Consider the following 26,352-nt stretch of genomic DNA (forward strand, 5'->3'; position numbering starts at 1 on the left):
AATAAAAAAGTTACTATAATTACCATTTACTGAACCATGTGCCAGGCAAATGCTAAGTGCTTAAAAGTATATTGTTATCGAATCTTCAAACCAGTTCTACCAATAGGTATTAACCAAATAGGTATTACCTCCCATATTATAGAATACTGAAGTGATAAGTTATAGATCTTGCTTAATGTCACACAGTAGGAAACAGAGATGGTAACCAACCCCAGTTTGTGTTCCTTCTGTTAATTTGGGCTACTAGATTCTTTTTTCTGAAAAAAGTGTTCATTTTTTTATAGAAAAATATTCTGTGGCTTCTCAATACAGATTATGTTTAAATTAGAATACAATATAACAGTTCCATCAACTTTCAAAAAATATTAAGTAGTATGTATATTCAAATTAGATTAACAAATAATGGACGATGGAGTGTGAAAATTACATGGTTACCCTTGTGCAAGAAAAGTCATTAATGGAAAAATCTATTAAAAATAATAGATTAGAACGTTTAGTTCTAAAAAAATTAAACTTACCTAACTTTCTGGTCATTCTCCAAAGCCTTCTGTATTAGCTCTGTAATTTCCAATACTTTCACACCAGCTATTTTACTACATCTCAATACCTATTTATAAAAGTGAATTCTGTTATTTAAAGACACCAAACTACATAGCTTTCTCTAACAAAACTATGCATATGAGAACAGTTTTTCTACCTTTATAAGCCTGACCTTTTCAAATATGAAAATACAATGTAAACACAAATTAATGCAAAATGTGAGCATTGTTTTAAAATATCTGAAGGATTATCATATTAAGAAAACAGACCAAAAACTTCCCTGACAGTGTAAAAGATACCACTGAAAAGGCCACAGACATATATTATATACTCAGGGATGCACTAACTACCTTGCTGTGTGAGTGAGTGATCCACAAAGCACAAGTTCAAGTCATGGCTACAGTGTCCCCAGGGAAACTTCTATAAAGCAGAGATTCCAAGACCTCAGGGACCTAATGGATTAGAATCTCTGGAAATAGGGATCTGGTAATGGTCTTAATAATGGTAATAGAAACTAACATTTACAGCATACTTAAGAAATGTTACACAGTGCAATATATCTATGTGTACTTACTACATTCTTTTTTAACAAGGTGTCAGTATTCCCTATTTTACAGATAACGGAGCCAAGGCACAAAGATATTAAATCATTTGTAAAAGATCAGTTAGTATAAGGCATAACTGGAATTCCAACTAAAGCAGCCTCTGCCCCACCTGTGCTATATGCTATATGTTGATCTATCTTCTAAAAGCCTCCATGTGAATCTGATATGTAGCTGTATTTGAGAACTACTGCTTATTGTACCCAACTTCTGAGAGTAAAACTATCTTTTTTACCTAATTTCTACTTTTTGGACACTTTTTTTTTGAATAGGGATATGAATCTCTTTCCTCACTGGAAGGAAAAAAGTGTTCCTCTGCATAGAAGGGCTAGACTCTGGACGGCCATAAATGGAGCAGGAAGGAAGAAAGGAGGATCCCTTGCAGCCACCAAAGGAACATAATGATAATATTGAAACCAGATTCTAACATACCCTAGAATCAAACATTGAAAACATCCTTGATGGATTTTAGTTAAACAAGAAAAAGCTTCTAAAAAGAAGAGAACTGTTCTTTTTTTTTTTTTTTTAATTTTTAAGTCTATTTATTTTGAGAGAGAGAAAGAGATGGAGAGTGGGGGAGGGACAAAGAGAGAGAGGAAGAGAGAATCCAAGCAGGCTCATGAACCACAAGACCATGACCTGAGCCGAAATCAAGAGTCGGATGCTTAACCGACTGAGCCACCCAGGTGCCCCAAGACCTATTAAGAAAACATTAATCAAAGCACTAACTTGATCCTTCAGCAGCATTATCCCACCACTGGATTGGATAGTACAAATCTCTCGATGCTTGTTCATGGCAATCACCAGCAAGCCATCCATTACACGTTCTTCTCGTTCATTGGGATCCACCAATAAATATGTACTGAAATGAATGTTAAATAGACCTAAGCAAATCTGAGGCTGAATGCCTGTCAATTTTAAGATAATGAACATTTTTAAAAGATAGCATTAATAAAGTTTAACACAGTGAAGGTCTGAGCCCGTGGATTTGAGTCACTTTAATGAAATGAGATGAGAATTCTACTTTTTAATGGACAAAATGAATGGTAAGTGAGTATCAGTAACTATTAGAGTAAAACCACTTAAGTTCATATTGGTTTTATTTAAATAATATATATTCTAAACCTAATGCTATCACTTTGATGAAATGACTTGTGGCTCATTAATAAAAACTTAGATAACATTAATTTGGTTAATTTTAAAGGCTCCCTGGTATCCTATACTCTGAAGTTTTTCCAGGTTCTGCTAATGTCTCTTTAAAAAAATACTATTTCCTCACTGTGTAATGTTGGTCTCTAGTGACATGTGGCTATTGAGCCTTTGAAATGCAGCTAGTCCAAATTGAGATGTACATGAGTGAAAAATACTGGATTTCAAAGACTTAGTAGAGCTAAAAGAATGTAAAACATCTCATGAATAATTTTTAAGATATTATATATTAATATTTTCGATATAAGTAAAATATATATAAAAATTTTATCTGTTTCTTCTTTTTTTTAATGTTTATTTTTGAGATAAAGACAGACTGAGTGCAAGTGGGGGGGCGGGCGGCAGGTGGAGAACTGAGAGGGAGACACAAAATCTGAAGCAGGCTCCAAGCTCTGAGTTGTCAGCACAGAGCCTGATGCAGGGCTTGAACTCACTAACGGCAAGATCACAACCTGAGCCAAAGTCGGACACTTAACCGACTAAGCTACCCAGGCAACCCTGTTTCCTTTTACTTTTAATGTGGCTACTGGAAAATTTAAAATTAGATATATGGCTCATGTTGTATTTCTACTGGACAGTCTATTTTCCCGCTAATGAAATTCTACACTACAATGAGTAAAAGTTGAAAGCTTTTCTCTAGTTTTATTCATAAAATTATTCAAATACCTTACTTATATCTCTTATATCTTACTTATATCTCCCTTTATTTCTGAAGAGATATAAGGCTCAAGCTTTCATTTAAAGGTACCATTACATGGACCTACAACTCCAGTTTTTCTGTTGTAGGAAGAATTAGCAGTGAGTTGTGAAGAAACTACTAGAGAAATGAAGAAAACTAGATTTTTTTCCCCCATTTGTGAACCATTCCCCCTATGACTTGCTGCTATAACCACTCCATCTAATATGCTCCTCTAACATGCTCCAAAGTCCTCTGTCTTCCATTAATCCACAGTAATTCTCACCCCATTTTCCCTACTTACAGCCTAGCACACAACTCTCCTAACACCTGTACATCTCTAGCACCACCATCCTGCAGTAAATTTTTAAGTATCCTATGAAAAGTGTTGTCAATTCTATTGAAAAGGCTCTTTGTCAACTAATGCCCTTACAAAGAAGAAAAAAAAAAAAACCTACAAGGTGCTTTAATATTAGAGGAGGTATTTGTTCATTTGTCCATAGCACATTTGAACAGAACAGAAAAGTCCTAGCTGCATTTATAATTTCAGTCCACGATAAGAATGAGACTTACCCTTGCTGGAAGAAAGCAAAACTGACACAAATGGGCATGTGGTGGATGCTCAGCGGTACAGGATCACGCTCTTCAGGTGTGTACTGTTTGGAAACAGAAGTTTAATAATTAGTCACTAAATGATAAACATAAAAAATATCTGGCACATCAAATATTAAAATAAAAAATGAAATCCCTTTAATCCTCAGTACTTAAATAACTCTTTTACAATTATGTTTGACTTTGCCACTCGTTCCTTAAAACTTTATGCAAAAACAAAACAAAAAAAATTTATTGAGGTATAAATACCATAAAATCCACTCATTTTAAGTATATATCTACTCACTTTGTAGTAAACTTATAGTTATGTAACATCACCACAGTCCAGTTTTTTAACCTATCCATTACCTCCCAAATCTCCTTGAGCCTGTCTGCAGTCACTTCTCACTCCTACTCCCAGCTCCAAGCTTTCCATTTAGGTGGAATCAAGTAATTTTGTCTTTTACATCAGTTTCCTCTGAAGTTAGCATGTTTCATCCATCTTGTAGTACGTATCAACAGTCTGGTTCTTTTTACTGAATCGTATTCCACTGTATGGATACTGCATGGACACCGCATTTTGTTTTTTGACTTATCAGTGGATAAACATTTGGATTGTTTCTGATTTGGGGCTATTACGAATAACACTACCATGAACATTCACATGAAAGTCTTTTACTAAAAACGTATTATCATTCCTCCTGAGTAGATTCCTAGGTATGGAATTGCTGGGCTGTACAGGTTGACACTTGTTTTTAAGAAACTGCCAATCTTTTCCAATGTGGCTGTTCCATTCTACTTTACCACCAGCAATAACTCTACAGTACTTTTTAATCTTTCTATTTTACTTTCTTATACCAATTCCCTTATCTCAGGGAACATGTCTCTATTGTTAAGAAACCTTTGTCTCTACTTCTAAATCTTTAAAGAGTCTCCTCTAGTCTAATGCCTAAAAGCAGCACATGAATGACTGCTCAGAAATTTATGCATGTGATATTTACTTTCATAACTTCAAGACTCAAACTATCCACAGTGTACCTTTATCATTCCAGCATGAATTCATAGAAACTGAAGTTGACATATCGAGCAAAAAAGAGAAAGGCAATGGAAATAGTAAAAGTTAACAGTTTTCAAAATGTGGCCCTTACACTGGCAGCATTAGTATCACTTGGGACCTTTGTTAGAAGTACAAATTTGTAGATCCTACCCCTCCCCTTTTCTGAGGGTAGAGCTTAGCATATGTTTTAATAAGCCTTCCAGTTGTTTCTGAAGGACTTTTGCCAGAGTAACAAGCACAAGTATCTCAGTGTGCTGAGAATCATGGGTTTTTCACACACATGGTCCCTAAGCCAACTATTTCATCTAATGCTCAATCCCAAGAAAAAGTCATCTGGTTTTATTCTAGAAACGAAGATAGGGTGTGCTTTTATTGACACTTTAATACAAGAGATTTAAGAGATTTCAAGGACAATTTCGACCATATATCATTTGGGCCTTATCAATTTTAGGACATCCCTAATTACCATCTATAGTAACAATTCACTAATAAGTTGCCTGCACCTCAAGGATATTCATTCAATGACAGGAATAAGCTTAGCTCAAATCATGGAAGCTTACCAGTGTTACTTCATCTCCTTGGACAGAGACATCAGGTCTTCGGAAGTGACACAAGGCTACAATTGCAGCAATGCTGGCAGCATCAATAATATTCCCATCGTGATTTAATAAATGTAGGTCCACACGTATCTGCCAAACCTGAATGTGAATTTAAAACAAAAATAAATCCTAACTGATCACAACCAGTGGCTATATATAAGGAAAAGTAACATTGTGTGCAAATTTTTCTCTTGCTGTTAAAACATGCAGTTACTCCTATCAATAAAAAAATACTTAAAAAATGTTAAGCCTAGCCAACATCTGACGTACCAATTGTTCACTTTTCTGAGTCATCTGACAACAGTAAAATATATACTCTAAATAAATAGAACCACGATACAATTAAAACTAAGATTTCCCCACCCCCAAGCCTAAATGTTTTTACTGTGTCTCCTAACTTTAAAACCTCAAACTCTTAGGTTTTCTTGACAATATTTTAATGTTGTCAAAAATATTTAATATTTTAATAACACTACAAGTAATCCAAATAGGAAGAATCCTATTCAAAGATAGTCAAAAAGATAGTCAAAATACCCTAATCAAGAATAAAGTTCTAAAATCATTATGCAGCACAATTTATTGAGAGTATTATTTCCAGTGTCTGCCTACCACTGCCCCCCTATGTAACCCTTTATGTCAATAAACCTATACAAAAGGATTTAATCTGTTCTTCAGTTCTTCATTCATGAAAAAGGAACACATTACCTGCTTCTATCAAGTCACTTAAAGAACATAAGAAAATAAATCAGAATATATGAAAAACCACAAGTTCTTTGAATAAGACATTTTTACACACATCCAAGTTGATGCTTTCACCAATGTTTATTGTCCCTTCAGAGAGATGATATGAAGTTCTATGGGTAGCACTCAGGGACATTTGAAGTGAAGTGAATCAGTATAAAACTAAATTAACAGAAGCTGAGAATAAGAGTATAGATACAGGAATCCATGAATCAACAATACTCAACTAAGATTAATAATTTTGGGCATATTCCCCACCTTTTCACCAGCAACAACACAGAGAGATTCAGTGTCTATACACTTCGAATTTCTTAGACATCTTTCCAAGAGTCTATTCAACTTCACCAAGAGATCTGACTGCCTATGAAAATAGGAATGGGATAAAGTCATGAAATATAACACCAGGTATTAAAACAACAGCTTGCTGTTAGGTTCTCATCTGGCTAAAGCAGCTTTAAAAGAAGATTTAAATACCTGCCAGGTTCAAAAGCTGGGGCAGCCATCTGAGAGAGTTCAAGGTTAAAAAAAAGAATACCTTCTGTTGCCCTATTGAGTTTTGGAGAAACAAGTTCACAGGAAACCTGTCCAAGAACTCTGCAAAGATAAAGTACAAATCTGTTAACTAAATATATCTCCTTTCCAATTAACAATAAAACCTAAAACAGATACCAAGTTTAAATCTTACTCTGAGTGATAACATACTCAGTATGTTATTAGAAGTTGAAATTATGTATAAAGATAATAGAGTATATACAGAAAATAAACACATATTGGCATACCCCCAAAAATAACAAGAAAAAACATCTTATTACTATATATATATATACACTTTATTTTTTGATCAATGATCTTTACTTCTCTTTTCTAAAACAAATATCTGTTGAACAAGATGGCATGAAAACTTGAGATTTCTTAGTTTTCATATGGCATATCTGGCTAACATCTGACCAATATCCTCACAGCTTCCAAACGAGTATTAAAAACCTAATTCTCGTGTCAGGAAAATGAGAAAAGTAGGACTACAAACTCAGGGCAATTACTGCTGGCTGTATATATGACTTGAAAAGATCAGAAAACCATGTGACACTCATGTGACAAAAAATATGACTGGGTGCCTGGGTGGCTCAGTCGGTTAAGTGTCCCACTTCAGCTCAGGTCATGATCTCACAGTTCCTGAGTTCCAGCCCCGTATAGGGCTTTGTGCTGACAGCTCAGAACCTGGAGCCTGCTTCTGATTCTCTCCCCCTCTCTCTGCCCCTCCCCCGCTCACATTCTGTCTGTCTCTCAAAATTGAAAAACATTAAAAAAAATTTTTTTTAAATATATGATTAAAAATTTAAATGTAACTATAAAACCCAAAAACTCTTGCATTAAAGAAAATATATTTATCTTGGCAACGAAACAAAGAAGTCTGTCCACACTTCTTAGCTGCTTTGTAAACAACAAACAATAAGGTTCTTTTAAACTTCTCCCTATTGCGCTTTTAAATAATCTGAATCCTTTGTTACCTTGTTTTCCCAAGTTCCACAATACAGCATCCATAATCTGTTCCAAACGTGATCTTGATGTTCCTATAATCATAGGTTTGTCTGCCATCCAGCCGCTGTAAGCACAACATTCGTTCGTTTATTATTTCAACAAATATTTACTGAGCAGCTACTTTATGCCACGGCTAAACATTTGGGAGAAACGTGGGATACTAACCACTCCCCATAGGAGAGTGGAAACTACGTGCCCCGGCACTAATAGTCGCTGGGGTAACTCCAGCCTTCAACTGAACTGGAGGGGGCGGGGAGAGCCTTAGGGATTGGGGGAACGCACCGGCGGTTCATTCCAGGGGCTCCCTGGGCCTGTGAAGGCCAGCTCTGCGCGTCTAAGCCGGAAGACTAGGAGCGGCCGGGCGACCAGAGCATCCACGCACCGCGAAGTTCCCCGGGGCCATTTACCTTCTTCTCTTCGATGGCGCGGAGTAGGAAACGGCGCTCGCAGTTTGAAAGTGGCGTCTCCTTCATGCTGTAGGAGCACAGGACACACTAGCACCGGAATCCGCCGGGAAAACTGAACTTGGTCCTCTTCACGCGTCTCGGCTCGCTCGGACGCGCAGGAAATTTACGTCATCAAAGCTCGGCGGCTGAAGGTGGGAAAGCCAAGGCTACCGCCGTCGCTAGTGCGCAAGCTCAAAGCGAGGTTGGCACCTGCGGAGCTGGCTAGGAGAAGCAAGTGAGTTTAAGGAGGCGAGTTTCTGAACGGGAAAGTCTGTTTCTTTTATCATGAAGTGTAGGGAAGAAAAGGACACGAAAACAACGGTCAAGGATAGAAATTAATATCAGTAGAGGGCTTTCACATTTCACCCTTTCTTCAGTTCTAGCGGGATAGACTGGACGGGTATTATTGTTATTTTACAGATGAAGAAGTTGAGATTTAGCCAGTAGAAAGATGCAGAGGCAGAGCTTGTATCATTTTCAGTGGAGAAACGCTGGAATAAACGGGCGTAAGAGGAGAGGAGGGAGGGGAGGAAACTTTGAGATGGTGAGGTGGGGTTATTGCAGGCTGAAGGTGAAATCTGGTAGGCTTGAGAAGTTGACAAGAATTGACAATATTGCCGACTTGTAACTAACAGTGTTACAACCACCACTAGCTGAAACAAAATGTGTTTATTTTTTCAATCTCCCCAGTATTTTAAGCGGATAAACTTATTTTTATGCTCATAGAGGAACCGGATACTCGTGCCGCCAACCATTCGGCGTTTTGAAGCGTAGTTAAAAGCAGGAACTCCAAACTACCTAGGTTCAAATTCTGATTCTGCCTCTGACTAGTTCTGTGACCCTGGCCAAGTTAGCCTTTGTGCATCACTTTACTCATCTGCAACAAAGGAGTGTTAAACCTATTTATTATGAAGGATAAAAATGAGTTAATACAGGTAAAATACTTAGAACAAGTGCCTGGCATGGAGTAAGTGCTATTTAAGTGTTTGCATATTATTTTGTTAACATTCGATTCAGAGGTAATGGGCACTGTCCTTTTCAGGCTCCATTCTGCTACTTTTGTCTCTTATGTTTTTTGCTACCACTGATACATTGTAGTCCCAGTTGTACCACTTGCAATCCATGTACTCAATTAATTAGTTACATTGTGTGTGTGTGTGTGTGTGTGTGTGTGTGTGTGTGTGTGTGTGTGAGGTCTTCTGTGTCTCAAGAATAATTCAAGTGTTACAGAACTGGGGTGGACAGAAATCTGTTCCTCGACAAATTTATATTCTCTTTGGAGGAGGCAAGCAATAAATCTTAAACAAAAAAATAAAACAAGTTGACATACTAATGCTATCTGAGAATGGTGATGCTATAGTAATAGGGGTAATTGCAGAAAGTGGTCGTTTTGTAGAGGTGGCAGTTGAGTTTAGTAAATCCTCAGTGATGAGAAGGAGCAGCCATGATATCATCTGGAGGAAAGGAAAAGTGTTTGAAGCAGAAGGAGCAGCATGAGCCAAGAATGAGATAGGATGAGCTTAACATGGCCTGGAGACAAGAATTGTGAAGGAGGAAAGTGGACAGAAATTATGTCCACGTGCTCAGACAGTTGATTGACTTTCAAAACAGGCAAGGGGCTTACAGAGTGTAGGCCATTCAAGTTCTTTTAACAACTTAAGTTCTTTCATAGCACAATTTCACAACAGAACTCCTGGCTAAATTCATCATTTAAATCCTTACGGTCTTTTAGTGGGCATTTACTAGTTTCTCTTCCTGTCAGAAATGAAATGGGCCTTTAATTGAGGTAGTCTATCCTTTTCTGGGGGGGGCAGCTTGGTAGTGCAAATAGAATGGAGTTCGACTTCAGGTAAACTTCAGTTCAAATGGACTTTGGATGAGTTAAGTAATCTGTGAGCTTCAGCTTCCATATCTGTTTGGAAATAATAATTACTTTGTGTAAAGTTAAAACAATCTAACACAGGGGCGCCTGGGTGGCTCAGTCGGTTAAGCGTCCGACTTCGGCTCAGGTCATGATCTCGGGGTCTGTGAGTTCGAGCCCCACGTCGGGCTCTGGGCTGATGGCTCAGAGCCTGGAGCCTGCTTCCGATTCTGTGTCTCCCTCTCTCTCTGACCCTCCCCCGTTCATGCTCTGTCTCTCTCTGTCTCAAAAATAAACGTTAAAAAAAAAAAAATCTAACACAGTGTTTTGAACAGAATAGCTATTCAAATACTAGTTTCCTTCTTTTTTTGACTTGGTAAGGGCTTCCCTTGAAACCACCCAGATTTACCATCTCAGATTGCTGTTCTGAGATTGCTGCTTGATTACTTTGCCTTTGCTTTCCTCCACTTTGGTAGAATTTCCACCATTCTTTCATTATCATATTAGTGTAACTTTAACACTGCAGCATCTGCCTTTTATTGGAGTTAGTCCAAAGATATATAATCCATCTCCACTCACATCTACATATCATCACAGAATTCATTTACTTCATAACCTCATTTTTTTTATTAAAAAAAAATCTTTTTTAACGTTTATTTTTTGTGAGACAGAGTGTGAGCGGGGGAGGGGCAGAGAGAGAGGGAAACACAGAATCTGAAACAGAGTCCGGACTCTGAGCTGTCAGCACAGAGCTGGATGTGGGGCTCAAACTCATGAACTGTGAGATCATGACCTGAACCGAAGTCAGACACTTACCGACTCAGCCAGCCAGGCACCCCCATAACCTCATTGTTAGTAAAAACAAACAAACAAACAAACAAACAAACAAAAACAACAACAAACTTTTGAAACACCCAGGGAAACTTTGTTTCATGTTTTCAGGGGAAAAAAGTTTTTGAAGTTTGAAAAGAGGTTCAGATAATGTTGTACATTCTACTCTTAAAAAGGAATCCATTTGAATCAGCATATTAACCTGGATTATCTGTCTAAAAATAACCTGTTTTTCAACAAAATATCTGAATACACATCTTTTCCTCTTTATTGGACATCTGTTGCTTTGTATGACCAGCACCCTTCTATTTTTTGAAGAAATGCCCACATTATTTTCCTGATCCCACATTATTCTGGTGTTAATGTTAATGCAGGCATAAGTATGACCAGGCTCTATTAATCATGGAAACCCCGTCCCTTTTTCCTCATTTGCTGTTCACCCAGGCAGGATTGAACAGAGTTCTGTCATCAGTCTTGACGTGTGAAGTCTTGGAGAGAGTAGGTCTTTCCTTCTCTAGGATTATGAACTCTAAGAACTACGCAAGGGTAGAACTGTCAGGGGCCGTGTTGCCACCACATGGAGAGAACAGAACGTGTTTGAAAATGAAATCAGACAGAGGCCAGCACACTGAGAGATAAGGGAGAGAAGTGGAGCCCTTATGTAGGAGTAGTTGCACTCGTTCTTGGACTTTCCATTTGATGAGCCAATACTTTTGAATTGGTCTTTGGTTTAGTGTGTCCAGAAGAATCCAGACTAAATATACTTCTACTAGAGTATAAAAATCCATGTCTTATTAACCTTTACAGCACCCACTGAAATGGGCAGTGTACCATGTAAGTGGTTGAATGGTCTATCATAGCACATCTGGTGAAAGAAATTGATAGATGGATAAATAAATGAACAAATGGAATCTTACAATTTTATTTACCATACAGGTCTGCTATACAATTTGTCTATATAAAAATTGGTTTTCTAGAAATTATCCTGGAAAGAAATAATGCAAAATGTTAAGACGGTTATCCCTGGGTGGTGGGATTCTGGGATTTTTTTTTTTTTTCTTTTTGAACTTTGTTCTTTATGAATTTCCCAGATCTTCTCTAAGGTATATGAGTAGCTTTTATCATCGCAAAAAGTAAAAATTAAAATGTGTTTTTCTTTTCTCGTTCTGATGCATTTAACTTTTTCTTTGAAGAGATTTTGGCTTTCAACTACATTTTAACAAAGACATTTGTTGTTGTTTTTCAAGACTCAAACTGGAAACCACTTAGTTAATATGTGAGAAGATTTTATGCATTGACAACTGCTGTGGTCTGAATGTTTGTGCCCCCCTAAATTCATCTGTTGAAATCCTAATCCCCAAAGGAGATCATTTGAGGAGGTGGGGGTCTTTGGAAGGGGAGGGTGGAGTCCTCACGAATAGAATTAATACTCTTATAAAGAGATCCCACAGAGCTCCCTGGCCTCCTCTACCACATAAGGATGCCATAAGAGGTCTGCAACTCAGAGAGAGCCCTCATCCAACCATGCCAGGACCCTGATTTCAGTCTTTAAGCCTCCAGAATGGTGGGAAATAAATTTCTACTGTTTACAAGCCACCCAGCCTGTGGTATTTTGGTGATAGCAGTCCAAACAAAGGCAAAAATGACTGAACACTATAAGTCACATGTAATATGTATTTCCCTTTCATATTTTTAATTTGATAATATAAATTTAAAAACTTATCAAGTTCATCTCTAATTTTTATGGAATAGTTAAAAGAGCTTCCTTTTCTTACCATTTGCTATCCTCAGATATCTAGATATGATCTTATATTATTTTAAGCTTTTTCTGTATTTTTAGAGGAATAAAAAAATTATATCTTCATATAAGTACAACAAAATGGGGGGGAGGAGAAATGGGACATTTTGATTTATGCTGCACCCAGATAGTTGTAACATGTGGGTAATCCTGGACACAACGATATTAGGCATATCACTCTGTCTCAGCAAATGGCTAAAGCTCTTTGATCTGTTCTCATCTGTAAAAAAGAAAATTCATGCTCATTGATAAAAATCTGTAGGAAATTACATGGTTTAATGTCTAAAAAATAAATATGTTCCAGAAAAGTTCTGTGCCAATTAGACTTCTACAAAGAAGATCATATCTTAAGTAGAATTAGAAATAATAAGATAAAATAATGAAAGTAGAATTTGTTATTATGGGTTAAACTCATTGTAACTCCAATAACTATTGTGAGATATATGGTAAACAAAATAATGCCCTCCCCTCAAAGGCATCCTCATCCTTATCCCAAGAACCTGTAAATGTGTTACCTTGTATGGCAAAAGTTATTTTGCAGATGTGACAAAATTAAGGATTTTGAGATGGGGACTTTATTCATGTGGACCCAATGTAATCACAAGGATGCTTATAAGAGGGAGGAGGCAGTAGAGGCAGAGAGAGGGAATGAGACAATATGAGAATGTGACAACAGAAGCAGAGATCAGAGAGGAGAGAAGATGTTATAACTGGTGGATTTGAAGATGGAGGTTATGAGCAGGAATATATGAAGCCTCCAGAAGCTGGAAAAGGCAAGGAAATGGATTCTCCCCTGGAACCTCCAAAAGGAATGTAGCCATGTGGATATATCTTAGATTTCTCACTTCTAGAACTGTAACATAATAAATTTATGTTGCTTCCAGCCATTAAGTTGGTGGTAATTTGTTACAGCAGCAATAGGAAACTATTAGAGATTGTCAGATAAAATGTAGGTGCTAAGTTACAATTGAATTTCAATGAACAACAAATAATTTTTTTAGTATAAGTGTATCCAATTTGTTCCAAATATTGCATGGGACGTACTTATACTAAAATATTGTTTGTTGTTTATCTGAAATTCAAATGTAACTGGGAATCCTGTGGGTTTTTTTGTATTTATTTATTTTTTTACTAAGTCTGGAAACCCTAAACTGTTATAAGGTGCCTTATTTATTCACTTACATATTAATTTCTACCTCTAGTTTTATATATGAAGTTTTCTTTTTTTTTTAATGTTTATTTATTTTTGACAGAGACAGAGCATGAGCGGGGGAGGGGCAGAGAGAGAGGGAGACACAGAATCCGAAGCAGGCTCCGGGCTCCAAGCTGTCAGCACAGAACCTGTCACAGGGCTTGAACTCACAGACCACAAGGTCATGACCTGAGCCGAAGCTGGATGCTCAACTGACTGAGCCACCCAGGTGCCCCGTATACATGAAGTTTTCCTAAAGGAAGATGACTATTTATTATGTTATATTGTTATAAGAAATTATAATATTCATGAAGCAAATTTTACCTGAAAATTCCTCATTGCAGTGTGAGGATTTATAGTTAAAAATGTTATGTGCCAATGTGCCAATATTATGTTAGGAACTTCCTCTCTGGCACAAAAAGGGGAAGTCTACAGATAACATCTAATAATTTTAAAGCTATGTGGGGGTCTGAAAGATTATCTAGTACAGGATTGCAAAGTCAAATGACTTCAAGGTCCAGGCAGATTATAAATGAGTGAAGCTGATCGGTTAGAGGACCATAGGAAGTAATAGATCTATGGTGACCCACACAGCACATGCCCTTTCTAAGAGGACCCAAATATTGTTATAACTCCCTGAGAGCAAAACAAAACATAGACTGAATTTTCTTAGGCCTTCTCTCAGTTTTCATCAACTCAATCCATCTAAAGTCTCAAAGTACAGTGTGCTTGCCAAACAAATTCACCCTTTTGAGGAGTTCCTTAGTCCCTTTCAGCCAGATTTCTGGTCCCAAACTCCTCCTTTATAAATTCCAGAATGTTTGCTGAGCTGACTTCATCTTTAAAAACCATCCAGGGGCAGCTGGGTGGCTTAGTCGGTTAAGCGCATCGGACTTTAGCCTCAGGTCATGATCTCACAGCTTGTGAGTTCCAGCCCATCATTGGGCTCTGTGCTGACAGCTCAGAGCCTGGAGCCTTCTTTGGATTCTGTGTCTCCCTCTCTGTCTCTGCCCCTCCCCTGCTCACATTCTCTCTCTCTCTTTCTCTCTCAAAAATAAATAAACAGTAAAAAATAAAAATGAAAAAAAAAACATACAAATTCTTGCAACTTTTAAACATGATCCACTGACCATCAGCATCAGCATCACCAGGGTCCAGCTGAAAATTCAAATTCTTAGTTTCCACCCCAGACTTACTGAATCAGAAACTGCAGGAGGGATTGTACAGTTTTTATTTAAAAAAAAAAATTCCTCCAGATGATTTTTATACACACTAAAGTTGGAGAAGCACTGATCTAAATTTCTTGAAGAGGTTAGCTCGTTCTTGTCCATAGCTCTGGGATTCCCAATCTGTTTTACGTCAAATGTGCTTACAGCTGTCATCCACTCCCCTCCCCCAGGTGACACTGCTGAGGGCTTACAGATTTCTGGAGTGAAGTGGAGGCAGAAAAGGAATTATGGAATTCCTAATATGTGCTAGGCAGTATGATTGGTGCCAGCAAAGTTGTGCTGCCATGCAAAGATTTCCAACTTGCTCTTCACTGATGTTATAGGAGAGATTTCAATTACAATCTAAACTTGAGCTATATTTCAACAGCATAGATTTTAAAAAATCAATAGACATTTTTTAGAGCACAGCAAAACTGAGTGGAAAATACAGAGTTCCCATACACCCCTCCTTTCCCACCCCTGCCACATACATGCAGCTTCCCCCACAGTCAACATCCCCCATCAGTATGCTTCATTTGTTACAATTGATGAACGAACGTTGACACATCATTATCACCCAAAGTCCATAATTCACATTAGACTTGACTCTTGGTAGTGTACATTCTATGGGTTTGGACAGATGTATAATGGCATGTATTCGCTAATAGTGTATCATGCAAAATACTTACATTGCCCTAAAAATCATCTGTGCTCCACCTATTCATGCCTCCCTCTCCCCTAACCCGTGGCAGACACTGATCTTTTTACTGCCTCTACAGTTTTGCCTCTTCCAGAATGTCATGTAGTTGGAATTATACAGTATGTTACCTTTTCAGATTGGCTTCTTTCACTTAGCAATATGCATTTAAGGTTCTTCTGTGTCTTTTTGTGGCATGATATCTCATTTCTTTTTATCACTGAATAATCCATTTTATGGATGTACCATAGTTTGTCTATCCATTCACCTATTGAAGGGCATCTTGATTTCCAAGTTTTCAGTTACGAATAAAGCTACTATAAACATTCACTGTAGGTTTTTGTGTAGGCATCAGTCTCCAACTCATTTGGGTAAATACCAAAGGGCACAATTGCTGGATCACATGGTAAGAATATGTTCAGCATTGTAAGAAGCCTGTCAGGTTGTATTCCAGAGTGGCTATCCCATTTTGCATTCCAACCAACAATGAATAAGAGATCTTGTTGCTCCACATCTGCACCACCATTTGCTTTTGTCAGTGTTTGGATTTTGACCATTCTAATAGGTGTATGGTGATACCTTGTTATTTTAATCTGCAATTCCTTCATGGCATATGATATTAACATATGTTGAGCAAATACATATGCTTACTTGCCATCTGCAAATCTTTGCTAAGGTGTCCATATCTTTTGTCCACTTTTAAGTTGAGTTTTATATTCTCTTACTCTTGAGTTTTAGGAGTTCTTTGTAAAAAAAAAGTTTTTAAGTGTTCTTTGTATATTTTGGATGATAGGTATGTTTTTTGCAATATTTTCTCCCAGTCTGTGGCTTGTCTTCTCATTCTATTCTGTCTGTGTCTTCCACAGAGCAGAAGCTTTTAATTCTAATGAAGTCCAACTTGTCAATGTTTCTTTTATGGATTGTGTCTATGGCATTCTATCTAAAAGTCATCCTCTCCAACCCAAGGTCATCTAGATTGTCTCCTGTGTTCTTAAGTGTTGTCTACTTTTTCCATTAAAGCCTTTAGCATGTTAATCATAACTATTTTAAATTCCTGGTCTGATCATTCCAACATCCTTGCCATATCTGCTATTGGTTCTGATGTTTGCTGTCTTTTCAAACTATATATTTTTTTAGTGTGCCTTGTAACTTTTTTTTTTGAAAACCAGACATCACGTACTGGATAAAAGGAACTGGAGTCGATAGGCCCTCAGTGTTGGTGAGCTGTAGGGAAGGGGAAGCATTCTATAGTCCTATGATTTGGTCCCACTCTTTCAGTGAGCCTGGGATATGACCTTTACAAGTGGTTCTCAGTTTCTCACCCCCACCTTCCTTAGGTAAGACAGGAAAACTAGTGGGGAATGGAGTTGGGTCTTTTTTTCTCCTAGGTCAGGTAGGCTCTGGCAAAACCCCAGTCTTTTGGGCTCTGGTGACATAGTTTCTCTTATGGCAGGACTTATTAAGAAGAGCAGAGTGTTCTGCCCTATATCAAAATGGCTACTGTTTCCCTCCCCTTGCCAGAAGCATGAGAAAAGTTTTTTCCCAAACCTCACTGTGAGAGTCTGGTAGGGCTTTTGGAGGTAAAACTTACAAAAGAGTGGGAGTCATCCTATGAGTGGCCCCCAACTGGAGTTTTTAACTCTCAGACTTGTCTACCCTAAACTCCAACAATTAGTCTATTACAGCTTAGGTTTCCTACCACAAAGGTTCCTGTGGAGATTTCTGTTAAGTGTGAGTTTCTGTTCTGGTAAGTTGTGGTTCTCTGTATCTGCCTGTCTGCCTTTCTAGATTTTGCGGCAGTGGTTTGTTCTGTGACCTCACTTCTCTGACACATCTAAGAAAGTTGTTGGTTTTTAGTTTGTTCAGCTTTTTTCTTTTCCTGTGGACAGGAGTGATCATTTCCAAGATGACTGTGTGCTAGACCAGAAACTGGAAGTCACATGATGTAAAAACTTAAAAGATATTCTTTTATTTAACAAACATGCATGTAGCACTTACTGTGTGCCAGGTCTTGATTTAAGCACTTATAAATATTAATCCTAATAACTACCCTATGCAGTAGGTGAAAATATTATCTCTGTTTTACAGATGGGGAAATCCAAGATTTGATTGCTGAGATTGATTGCTGAGGGTCACGCAGCTAGTAATTCATATAACCGGGATTCATTTGCAGGCACTCTATCTCAAGTGACTGTATTTATAACCACTACCCTGTGCTGCTTCTTATAAATGGGAATCCACTTCTATGCCAAGTGTATTATCTTCACCTTAACAGTGAATCAATTTATTTTCTTCTTTTGGTGAGGATCTTAACTTCCCTCTCATGATTGCATTGATGTCTACAGTTGATCCTTGAATAACATGGGTTTGAACTATATGGGTTGACTTATATGTGGTTTTTTTTCTGATAAATACAATGCAGTAGTGTAAATGTATTTTCTTAATATTTTATTTTCTCTAGCTTATTTTGTTTTAAAAATCCAGTATATAATACATATAACACAAAAAATATATTTAGTCTATAGTTTATGTTATTGGTAAGGGTTCTGGTGAGCAGTAGGATATTAGTAGTAAAGTTTTGGGGAGTTAAAAGTTGTATGCAAATTTTCGACAGTGTGGTGGGGGGGGGGGCGGTCAGCACTCCTAACCCTTGCATTGTTCAAAGAGAGACTGTACATAGAGAAGAAAGCTGATATTATTAGTTTACCCAAACTCAATTTCTTCTGCTCAGACTTGACATGCAATTAGAAGTCCAGTCATGAAGTAGGGCTCATTAATGCAAAGAGGCATGATGAGATCTAACTGCAATCCCAATGCTTGCATACAGACAGGAGTGAAATTGCAATTTAGCTTTTATTAATAACCAGTAGGAGAACTTGTACGTGCAAAAGTGATGTTGGTTCTTGATTGAGAGACTCTTACAGAATATGTCATTTGTACAACCTTAGCTACTCTCCTTTGGCCCTAAAGTCCAGGGATGCTGCACCTATATAATAGATCAACTCTTTATTCAAATTAATGATTTAAGAGGAAAAGAGTCTACTTTATTTCTTGTTTTCACCTTGTTTACTTCTACCTAAAGTTGCCTAGGAAGTCTTAGATTGTTTCAGAAGCAGCAGCTTCAGCAGAAGTGGGAGAATACCAGATGATGGTGACTCTCAAGAGAGTTAATAGTGGACAGCTAAGACAAGAAGGGGGTTTCGTATGAGCATGTCTCTTTAACAAGCAATAAAGTATTATTTTGAGATAGTAATTCAGTGATAAGCAGCCTCAAAGATAGCCCCCATTGATCCCCACTTTCTGGTATTCAAGGCCTATATACTTCTCTCCCTTTGAGGGACTTGCCTTGAACAAATAGACTACCTTAACATTGAGGAAATGATACCCCTGTGAGTAGATTACAAGAGAATATAAATTCCATCTTCCTAGCAGTTTCCTTTCCTTGTTGACTTTGATGAAGCAAGTTTCTATGTTAGGGGGGCCCATATGGCAAGGAAGTAAGGGTCCTCCAGCCAACAGCCTTATGGATATTGAAGCCCACATTCCACAGCCCAGATGGAATTAAATACTGCTGGTGATCACATAAGTGAGCTTGGAAACAGAGCCTTCCCAAGTTGAGCTTTCAGATAAGACCTCAGCCCTGGCTGGTCTTGATTGCAGCCTTAAGCAGACCCAACTGAGTTGTACCCAGATTCCTGACTCACAGAAACTGTGAGATAATAAATGTGTATTGTTAAGAAGTAATAAAAAGCTAATGCAATTTCTAGCACAAACTCTTAGGTAAGCATTTCATACCTAAGTGGATTTCATATTTCCACTGACCTAGTCTCGTCTTGTTGATAGTTCAAGGAAAATCTATATTTAACATTTTTACAACCTCTGAGTTTATCAAAATGGTGCCAAAATATTTTGTGAAGGAATTTGTAGCACATAAATGTTAATTCTGTATCTGTGTGCTTTCTTTAGTGACCACTAAATTTTTGTTGATCTCTAAGAGGTTAACTGAAAAGAAAGCATGGTTTGTATCTCAAGAATCTTGCTATAGTTAAGTACTACTGGATTAGGACTCTAATTTTCATCTCTGGCAATATAAAATGTAGGGTAAAATGACTTTTTTCTTTTCAAAAAATTTTTTAATGTTTATTTATTTTTTGAGAGAGAGAGACAGAGACAGAGCATGAGCAGGGAGGGGCAGAGAGAGAGGGAGACACAGGCTCCAGGCTCTGAGCTGTCAGCACAGTGCCCGATGCAGGGCTCAAACCCATGAACTGCAAGATCATGAATTGAGCTGAAGCCGGAAGCTTAACCGGCTGAGCCACCCAGGTGCCTCAGGGTAAAATGACTTCTAATATGCAGATGTAAAAGCCTTGACCAACTTTGCTTTTACTTAAAAGAAAAAAACTGAGCCTGAACATGTGGTGTTTTTTTTTAAGTTTTTAAAATCTTTATTTATTTTTGAGAGAGAGAGAACGGGGGGAGGGCAAGGAGAGGAAGACACGGAATCTGAAGCCGGCTCCAGGCTCTGAGCTGTCAGCACAAAGCCTGACGTGGGGCTCGAACCCACCAAACCATGAGATCATGACCTGAGCTGAAGTCGGATGCTCACCTAAGCCACCCAGGGGCCCCTGAACATGTAGTTTTTGAAAGTCATTGACAAGCAAAAATCCATTCAGCAGTGGATTTAAAAAAAAATTTTTTTAAACACTTATTCATTTAAAAAAAATTTTTTTTAACATTCATTTATTATTGAAAGACAGAGAGAGTCAGAGCATGAGCAGGGGAGGGGCAGAGGGAGAGAGAGACATAAAATCCCAAGCAGGCTCCAGGCTCTGAGCTGTCAGCACAGAGCCCGACACGGGGCTCGAACTCACGAGCTGTGAGATATGACCGGAGGCCGAAGTCGGAGGCTTAACTGACTGAGCCACCCAGGTGTCCTAGATTTATTCATTTTTTCAAAGACAGAGACAGAGTGTGAGTGGGGGAGGAGCAGAGAGAGAGGGAGACACAGAATCTGACTCATGATCCAGGCTCTGAGTTGTCAGCACAGAGCCGATGTGGGGCTTGAACTCATGGACCATGAGATCATGACTTGAGCTGAAGTCGGATGCTCAACCGACTGAGCCACCCAGGTGCCCCACCAGCTGTGGATTTTTATCGGATCTGATAATATTCTCTGAAAAGGCAGATGCATGTTGGAATCTCTCTCATGAGTACCTACTTGTAAAAAGGAATAACAGTATCTGCTTATAAACAGAGACTAGATATGAAGGCCAAAATTAACAGAGATTGTGTATTATGTTTGATGGTGACATTTTTCTTTTATTTTTGTTTCTGATATTACTAATAAAAATTAGATTATGTAGCAAGTAAGAATCTGAAAGAATTTAGTCATTTATGTAAATATTTTTGTGAGCATGGTATGTGCCAGGCTCTATTCTAAGCTCTGGAATAATGTAGTAAACAAGGTAGACAAAGTTCCCTGGAGCTTATGTTATACAGATGAGTGGACAGGAAATAATCAACAAACAAGCAAATGAATAATGCCTGTCGATGACAAGTAGTAGGTTTGGATGAGAGAGAGTGGCCAGAATGTTACTATGCAGATAACATACTCAAGAAGGGGCATCTCTGATGAGTAGGCATTTGAGGAAACCTGGAAATGTGGGGAATGGATGAGTAAGTAAGTGGACTTAATTATGCCAAATGACCAAATAGGCTGTGAGGGAGATTGCTGGAAACAAACGACTTCTTTGAGGTTCTATGGTGTGTACTATACACAGCTGGACATGATTTTATAAGAGGGAATTTGAAAAGCCTAGGTTCCAGAGCCAACCTCCTGATTTAAATTCCAGCTCTGTAGCTTATTAGCTGGGTGACCTTGGGCAAGTTGTAAACCTCTCTGAAAAAAAAAAAAAAAAAAATGAGGCTAATAATTACATCCTTGTAAAGTGGTCATGGGGGTTAAATAACGTGTGAAAAGCACTTAGAACAGGCCTAAGCATACTTAGCAATAATAAACATTAGCTACTGTTCTTAATGAGTTTCCTTGATTACAATATTTATTCTTTATGAAGAAAATCATTCTCCAGAGGTAAAACGATCTGCCTTTTATAACATGAGGACTCTAGCCTTCAAATTTGTAAACCCAATTTCCTAAGTAGCTTTCCTGGCCTGTAGAAAAGTTTCAGCACAGGAGCCCAGAAATATCTTTCCAGACACCTTAGTTATAATATACATTGTTAAAACAGAGGTATAAAGAAGTAGGTGTCAGGGGTTCTTTGAAATCATCTAAGAAAGTCACACATTTTTTTTAAAATGTAATTTTTATAGTGATTCAGGGCATGGACTTTGGCATCAGGCAGCCTTGGGTTTAGATCCTGGCTTGGGAAACAGTGGTGTCTTGAACACATCAACCTACTTTTCTAAAATGGAGTTGTTATAACTGATACTCTAGTAGCATTTATTATGATGTGTCAGATACTTTTCTAAGATGTTTACATACATTAGCTCATTCAATCTTCACAATCCCTTTACAAAATGGTTACTATTATCATTCCCATTTTACAAATGAGCAAACTGAGGAAAAGATCAAGTGACTTTCTCATGGTCACACAGCCATGTAAGTGACAGAGTCAGGATTTGAATAGATTCTGTGGCTCCAAGTCTGTGTACTTAAAACCCTTATACTCTACTGCCTCTGTAATAACAGCTCCTACCTCATAGGCAGAACTGTATTAAAAGAGGTTGTGTATAAGCCCTTGGCAAAGTGCAAGATGCTAAGTAAGTGCTCAATAAATATTTGTTGAATGATTGATTATGCAAAGTCATAGTAAATTATATCATAGTAACTAATCTATATGCATACTTTATTATGGCTGAATAATTCAATTGTTTTTTACCTTTTAGGTAACCTTGTATATATTACATCAACTTTGCAAATCCATTGTAGTCTAATAACTCTATTGGATTACCTGGCAAAATTTGTTTGTACTGAGCCCATGCTGGCTCCTGATGGTCACCTCTTATGTTTCTAAATGCCCACAAACCATCTGTTTGAGAATCTATTTTAGAATTTTGCCTGCAATCAGTGTCAAGCTCATCATTTACATATTTGCCTTCTTTGCATTTTTGGAACTTGGGGAACTTCTAGTTCTTTTCAAGATGAGAATCTAGTTTACATTACTGACATGCTTCATTAGTGATAAAGACCATTAGAAATTTTCTACCTAGTTTCAATTTTTTGTTAAAGTAATGGGATGACTGCATTATACTAGAAAAGCATTTGAATCACACAACTAGCAAATCACTTCTATTTCAAACCCATAACTGTATCAGATTGTGGGGCTGATCCAGCATAAAATTAGATTACTCATCTGTTAGAGGAAATTTTCCAACAGGAAAATTTAGGTAGGATATGAGTCATATAATCTGACATTCTTCTGCTATCTAAATAAATCCTATTTCTTTTAACTAAACCATATGTTTTAAAAGAGTAAAGAAAAACTAAAAATGCAAAATTTTTGTACATTCAACCCCTTGACCAATTAGATATTTTAGACATTTGAATTTCTGACTTATAGTTGGACCTTAAAAATAGGTCATTTTTCTTTGCAGCAAACCTTTCCAACTGCATTTGTTCTTAATAAATGATTTCTGATTATTTAAATATAGAAAAGAAATTAAGCTATGCATGCTTTTGTTTTCTCTCTAGACGTATAGTCTGTAGCAAGAGGTAGTAGTGAAAGTTTTGAAATATTGAAATGTATAGTGTGTGGTCTCCCTTCTTAAACTTTCTAAAGGTCAATGACATTGTTAGGAGATGAAAATTAAACTTCATAACTTAAGTTGGTCAAATTGTATTTCATTTCTACAATGTACACTTAAAATGGTAATAAGTTGCTTCCATTGGGAAGTTTTGGTACAATAGTTACAATCAGGGCACATGGACAATGGTTTAGCTTTGGTAACAGAACCTGAGTTTGCACCCACTCCCTGTTCTCTTTCTTCCTTTAGTTTGGTCTGCTGAGAAGTGAGGATGAGTTGTAGTGTAACTACAGAGGATGGGGGTGGTAAGAGAAGGAAAACAAGACAGAGTAGAACTTAGTGGATCTTAGAGGAAAACTAATCTATTATTTGAGGATTTAAAGTCCATGTGAGGCCGCCTGGGTGGCTCAGTTTGTTGAGCATCCCACTTCGGCTCAGATCAGATCTCATGGTTCATGAGTTCTGCCCTGCATTGAGCTCTTTGCTGTCAGTAGGGAGCCTGCCTTCAATCCTCTGTCCACCTCTCTTTTCCCCTCCCTTGCTGGCTCTTTCTATATCAAAAATAAATAAACATTTTAAAAATAAATAAAGTACATATGAGTGTGTATATGCATGTGTCTGCATGTGTGTTTGTGGATTTAAATTTTTTAAATGTTTATTTATTTTGAGAGAGAATTCCCACACACATGTGCAAGTTGGGGAGGGGCAGAGAGAGGGGAGAGAGGATCTGAAGCAGGCTCCATGCTAACAGCAGAGAACCCAATGGAGGGGACTGGAACTAGGAACTGTGAGATCATGACCTGAGCCATAGTCAGATGCTTAACCGACTATGCCACCCAGGCACCCCTGACCATTCCTTTTTAGTCCCTTTTGGGGATTCCTCTTCCTCAGTTCATCTCTCACGTGTCAATGTTTCATTGAATTCTGTCTCAGAGAATTTCTCCCTTTTTACACTATCTCTGGTTTTCCAATTCCCTCGTTTTAATTACCAGCTATGTGCTGATTATTCCCAAAGCTGTTGTGCCAGTCCAGACCTCTTCTGGATTCTAGATTTCTCTAGATGTTCTGTAGACATTTCAAATTCATTGTGACTTCATCTGAACTCATTATCTTTCTTCCCAAACTTGTTTTTTCTTACATTCTGTCTAGTGAGTGGCAGCACCTCAGTAGCCAGTAAATCAGGGGATCATTCTTGACTCCTTTCTTACAACACCCACCTCTTCTCATAAATCACCTCCTCCAGCTGAGGCTACCTACTAAACATGTCACCCATGTGGTCTCTCCAGTCCCACTGTCATGACCATAATTCAGGTCACTATCATCTTTTCTCTAAATTACTGTATTGGCTACTAACTTAGCCTCCCAGTCTCCAGTCTTCCTTTCTTCCACTTCATTTTCCTCATTATGTATGATGCTTCTAAAACAAAGCCAACCAAGGGGCACCTGGGTGGCTCAGTGGGTAAATCATCCGACTTCAGCTCAGGTCATGATCTCGCAGTTTGTGAGTTTGTGAGCCCTGTGTTGGGGCTCAGAGCCTGGAGCCTGCTTCGGATTCTCTCTCTCTCTCTCTCTCTCTCTCTCTCTCTCTCTCTCTCTCTCTCCATCCCTCCCTCTCCCTCCTCCCCTCCCTCACTCATGCTCTGTCTCTGTTTCTCTCTCTCAAAAGTAAATAAACATGAAGAAAAAAATTTTTAAAAGAAAAGCCAACCATGCTGTTTTACATACAGCTCTTCTATGATTTCATGTTGCTTTAAGATAAATTCCAAACTCTACACCATGGTTTACAATACCTTTTATAATTTAGTCCCTGTTTAATTTCCCAGTCCCATCTGTAAACACTTTTTTAAATCTAATCTTCAACTTTATTGAATTATTTTCTGTTACTCAAAGGCTCCAAGTTCTCTCTCACCTCCAGGCATTTTCATTGGGATACTCTCTGCCCGAAATACTTTCCCCCACATCTATCTGGCCAACTCCTAACCATTCTTCATGTTTCAGGAAGAAGTCTTTCCTGAAACCCCAGACTGGGCCGAGTCCCCACTCTATGCTTCTAGAGCACTTATGGCATGCATTTTAAGTGGTCTGTTTGCCTGGATGTGTCACTCCTAAAGCTCCATGAGGAGAATCTGTTTCATTCACTTTTCTATGCACAGCGCCTGAGCCCGAAACATAGCACATACTTAGTCAATATTTAATAAGTGAGAGAAAATCAAGACCAGGATGAAAATGGAAGTGTATTTACCTGGTTAGCAGGAGTAATCTTCACAGTCACATCTGCATTCCTACTGTGTTCCAGACACTGTTCAAAGCAACTTCCATACATGTGCTTTTCCCAACAACCCTAAGTAGATGAGGATTTTGATGCTTACATAAATGAAGTAACTTACCAAAGGTAAGACATTTATTAATTTGATGCTTTCTCCTGCTTGGTAGGAGAGCTGTGAGTATTCACTATGTCTAACAAAATATATTACTAATCATATTTTGCATAAAAGAATCACTAACATGATTATGACAGACTTCAAGTTTGAGGCTTCAGGTTCTCTGAAACAAAGTTTTAAAATCTTTAAATTAGAAAATATCATTTCATTTTAAATAACCATGCATCCTTTTTATGATAAAACTGTTAAAATTATTTTTTCAGATCCTTTGCCAACATTATATAAATAATGTAAAACTTCAATGAAACTACCCTTCTTTATTCAAAATAGTTTCAAAGCCTTCTCAAGGACAGATGGTGTTTTCATCATCTACAATAATATGAAGAATACTAAAGTCAGTTGAGGTGAGGCAAAGTACCAAGTTTCATAGAGCCAGGCCATTAATTTAAGATGCATAAAGAAATTTGTTCAGAATTGGAAATCTTTACAGAATCCCAAAAAACCCACAACATATTTAGCCATCCAAATTGTATTTCACAAGCTGCTCAGTGCATTCTATTTTTCTGTAAGAGATTAGTCAATATTTTGGCAATCAGATTTTCAGCAGGCAGTTTGAAGCT

The 26,352-nt window shown here is 37.8% G+C and overlaps 2 protein-coding genes across 5 annotated transcripts in view; one reads left to right on the forward strand and one right to left on the reverse strand.

Annotated features, from left to right (window-relative positions):
• Nucleotides 1-8,077, reverse strand: part of EXOSC9 (exosome component 9) — a 12,205-nt gene extending 4,128 nt beyond the window's left edge. For both annotated transcript variants that reach the window (XM_019418868.2, XM_019418881.2), the window contains exons 1-8: nt 7,962-8,077; nt 7,524-7,618; nt 6,490-6,609; nt 6,274-6,376; nt 5,236-5,373; nt 3,601-3,683; nt 1,872-2,004; nt 519-607 (exon numbers count right to left, since the gene is read on the reverse strand). In XM_019418868.2, the coding sequence (XP_019274413.1) occupies nt 519-607; nt 1,872-2,004; nt 3,601-3,683; nt 5,236-5,373; nt 6,274-6,376; nt 6,490-6,609; nt 7,524-7,618; nt 7,962-8,027 (827 nt within the window). In that variant the 5' untranslated portion in view covers nt 8,028-8,077. The remainder of the gene's footprint in view (nt 1-518; nt 608-1,871; nt 2,005-3,600; nt 3,684-5,235; nt 5,374-6,273; nt 6,377-6,489; nt 6,610-7,523; nt 7,619-7,961) is intronic.
• Nucleotides 8,078-8,125: 48 nt separating this feature from the next.
• SMIM43 (small integral membrane protein 43) overlaps nt 8,126-26,352 on the forward strand; it is a 44,514-nt gene continuing 26,287 nt past the window's right edge. For 2 of the 3 annotated variants that reach the window (XR_008421701.1, XR_008421700.1), the window contains exons 1-2: nt 8,157-8,235; nt 25,648-25,743. The gene's annotated coding sequence lies outside the window, so the exon portion shown is untranslated. Of the gene's footprint in view, nt 8,236-25,647; nt 25,744-26,352 lie in introns of all 3 variants that reach the window. The other variant, XR_008421702.1, reaches the window with a different exon arrangement.

Source organism: Panthera pardus, unplaced genomic scaffold (genome assembly GCF_024362965.1).
Source record: "Panthera pardus isolate Hobbes unplaced genomic scaffold, ASM2436296v1 HiC_scaffold_13, whole genome shotgun sequence".
NCBI classification, from domain to species: domain Eukaryota; kingdom Metazoa; phylum Chordata; class Mammalia; order Carnivora; family Felidae; genus Panthera; species Panthera pardus.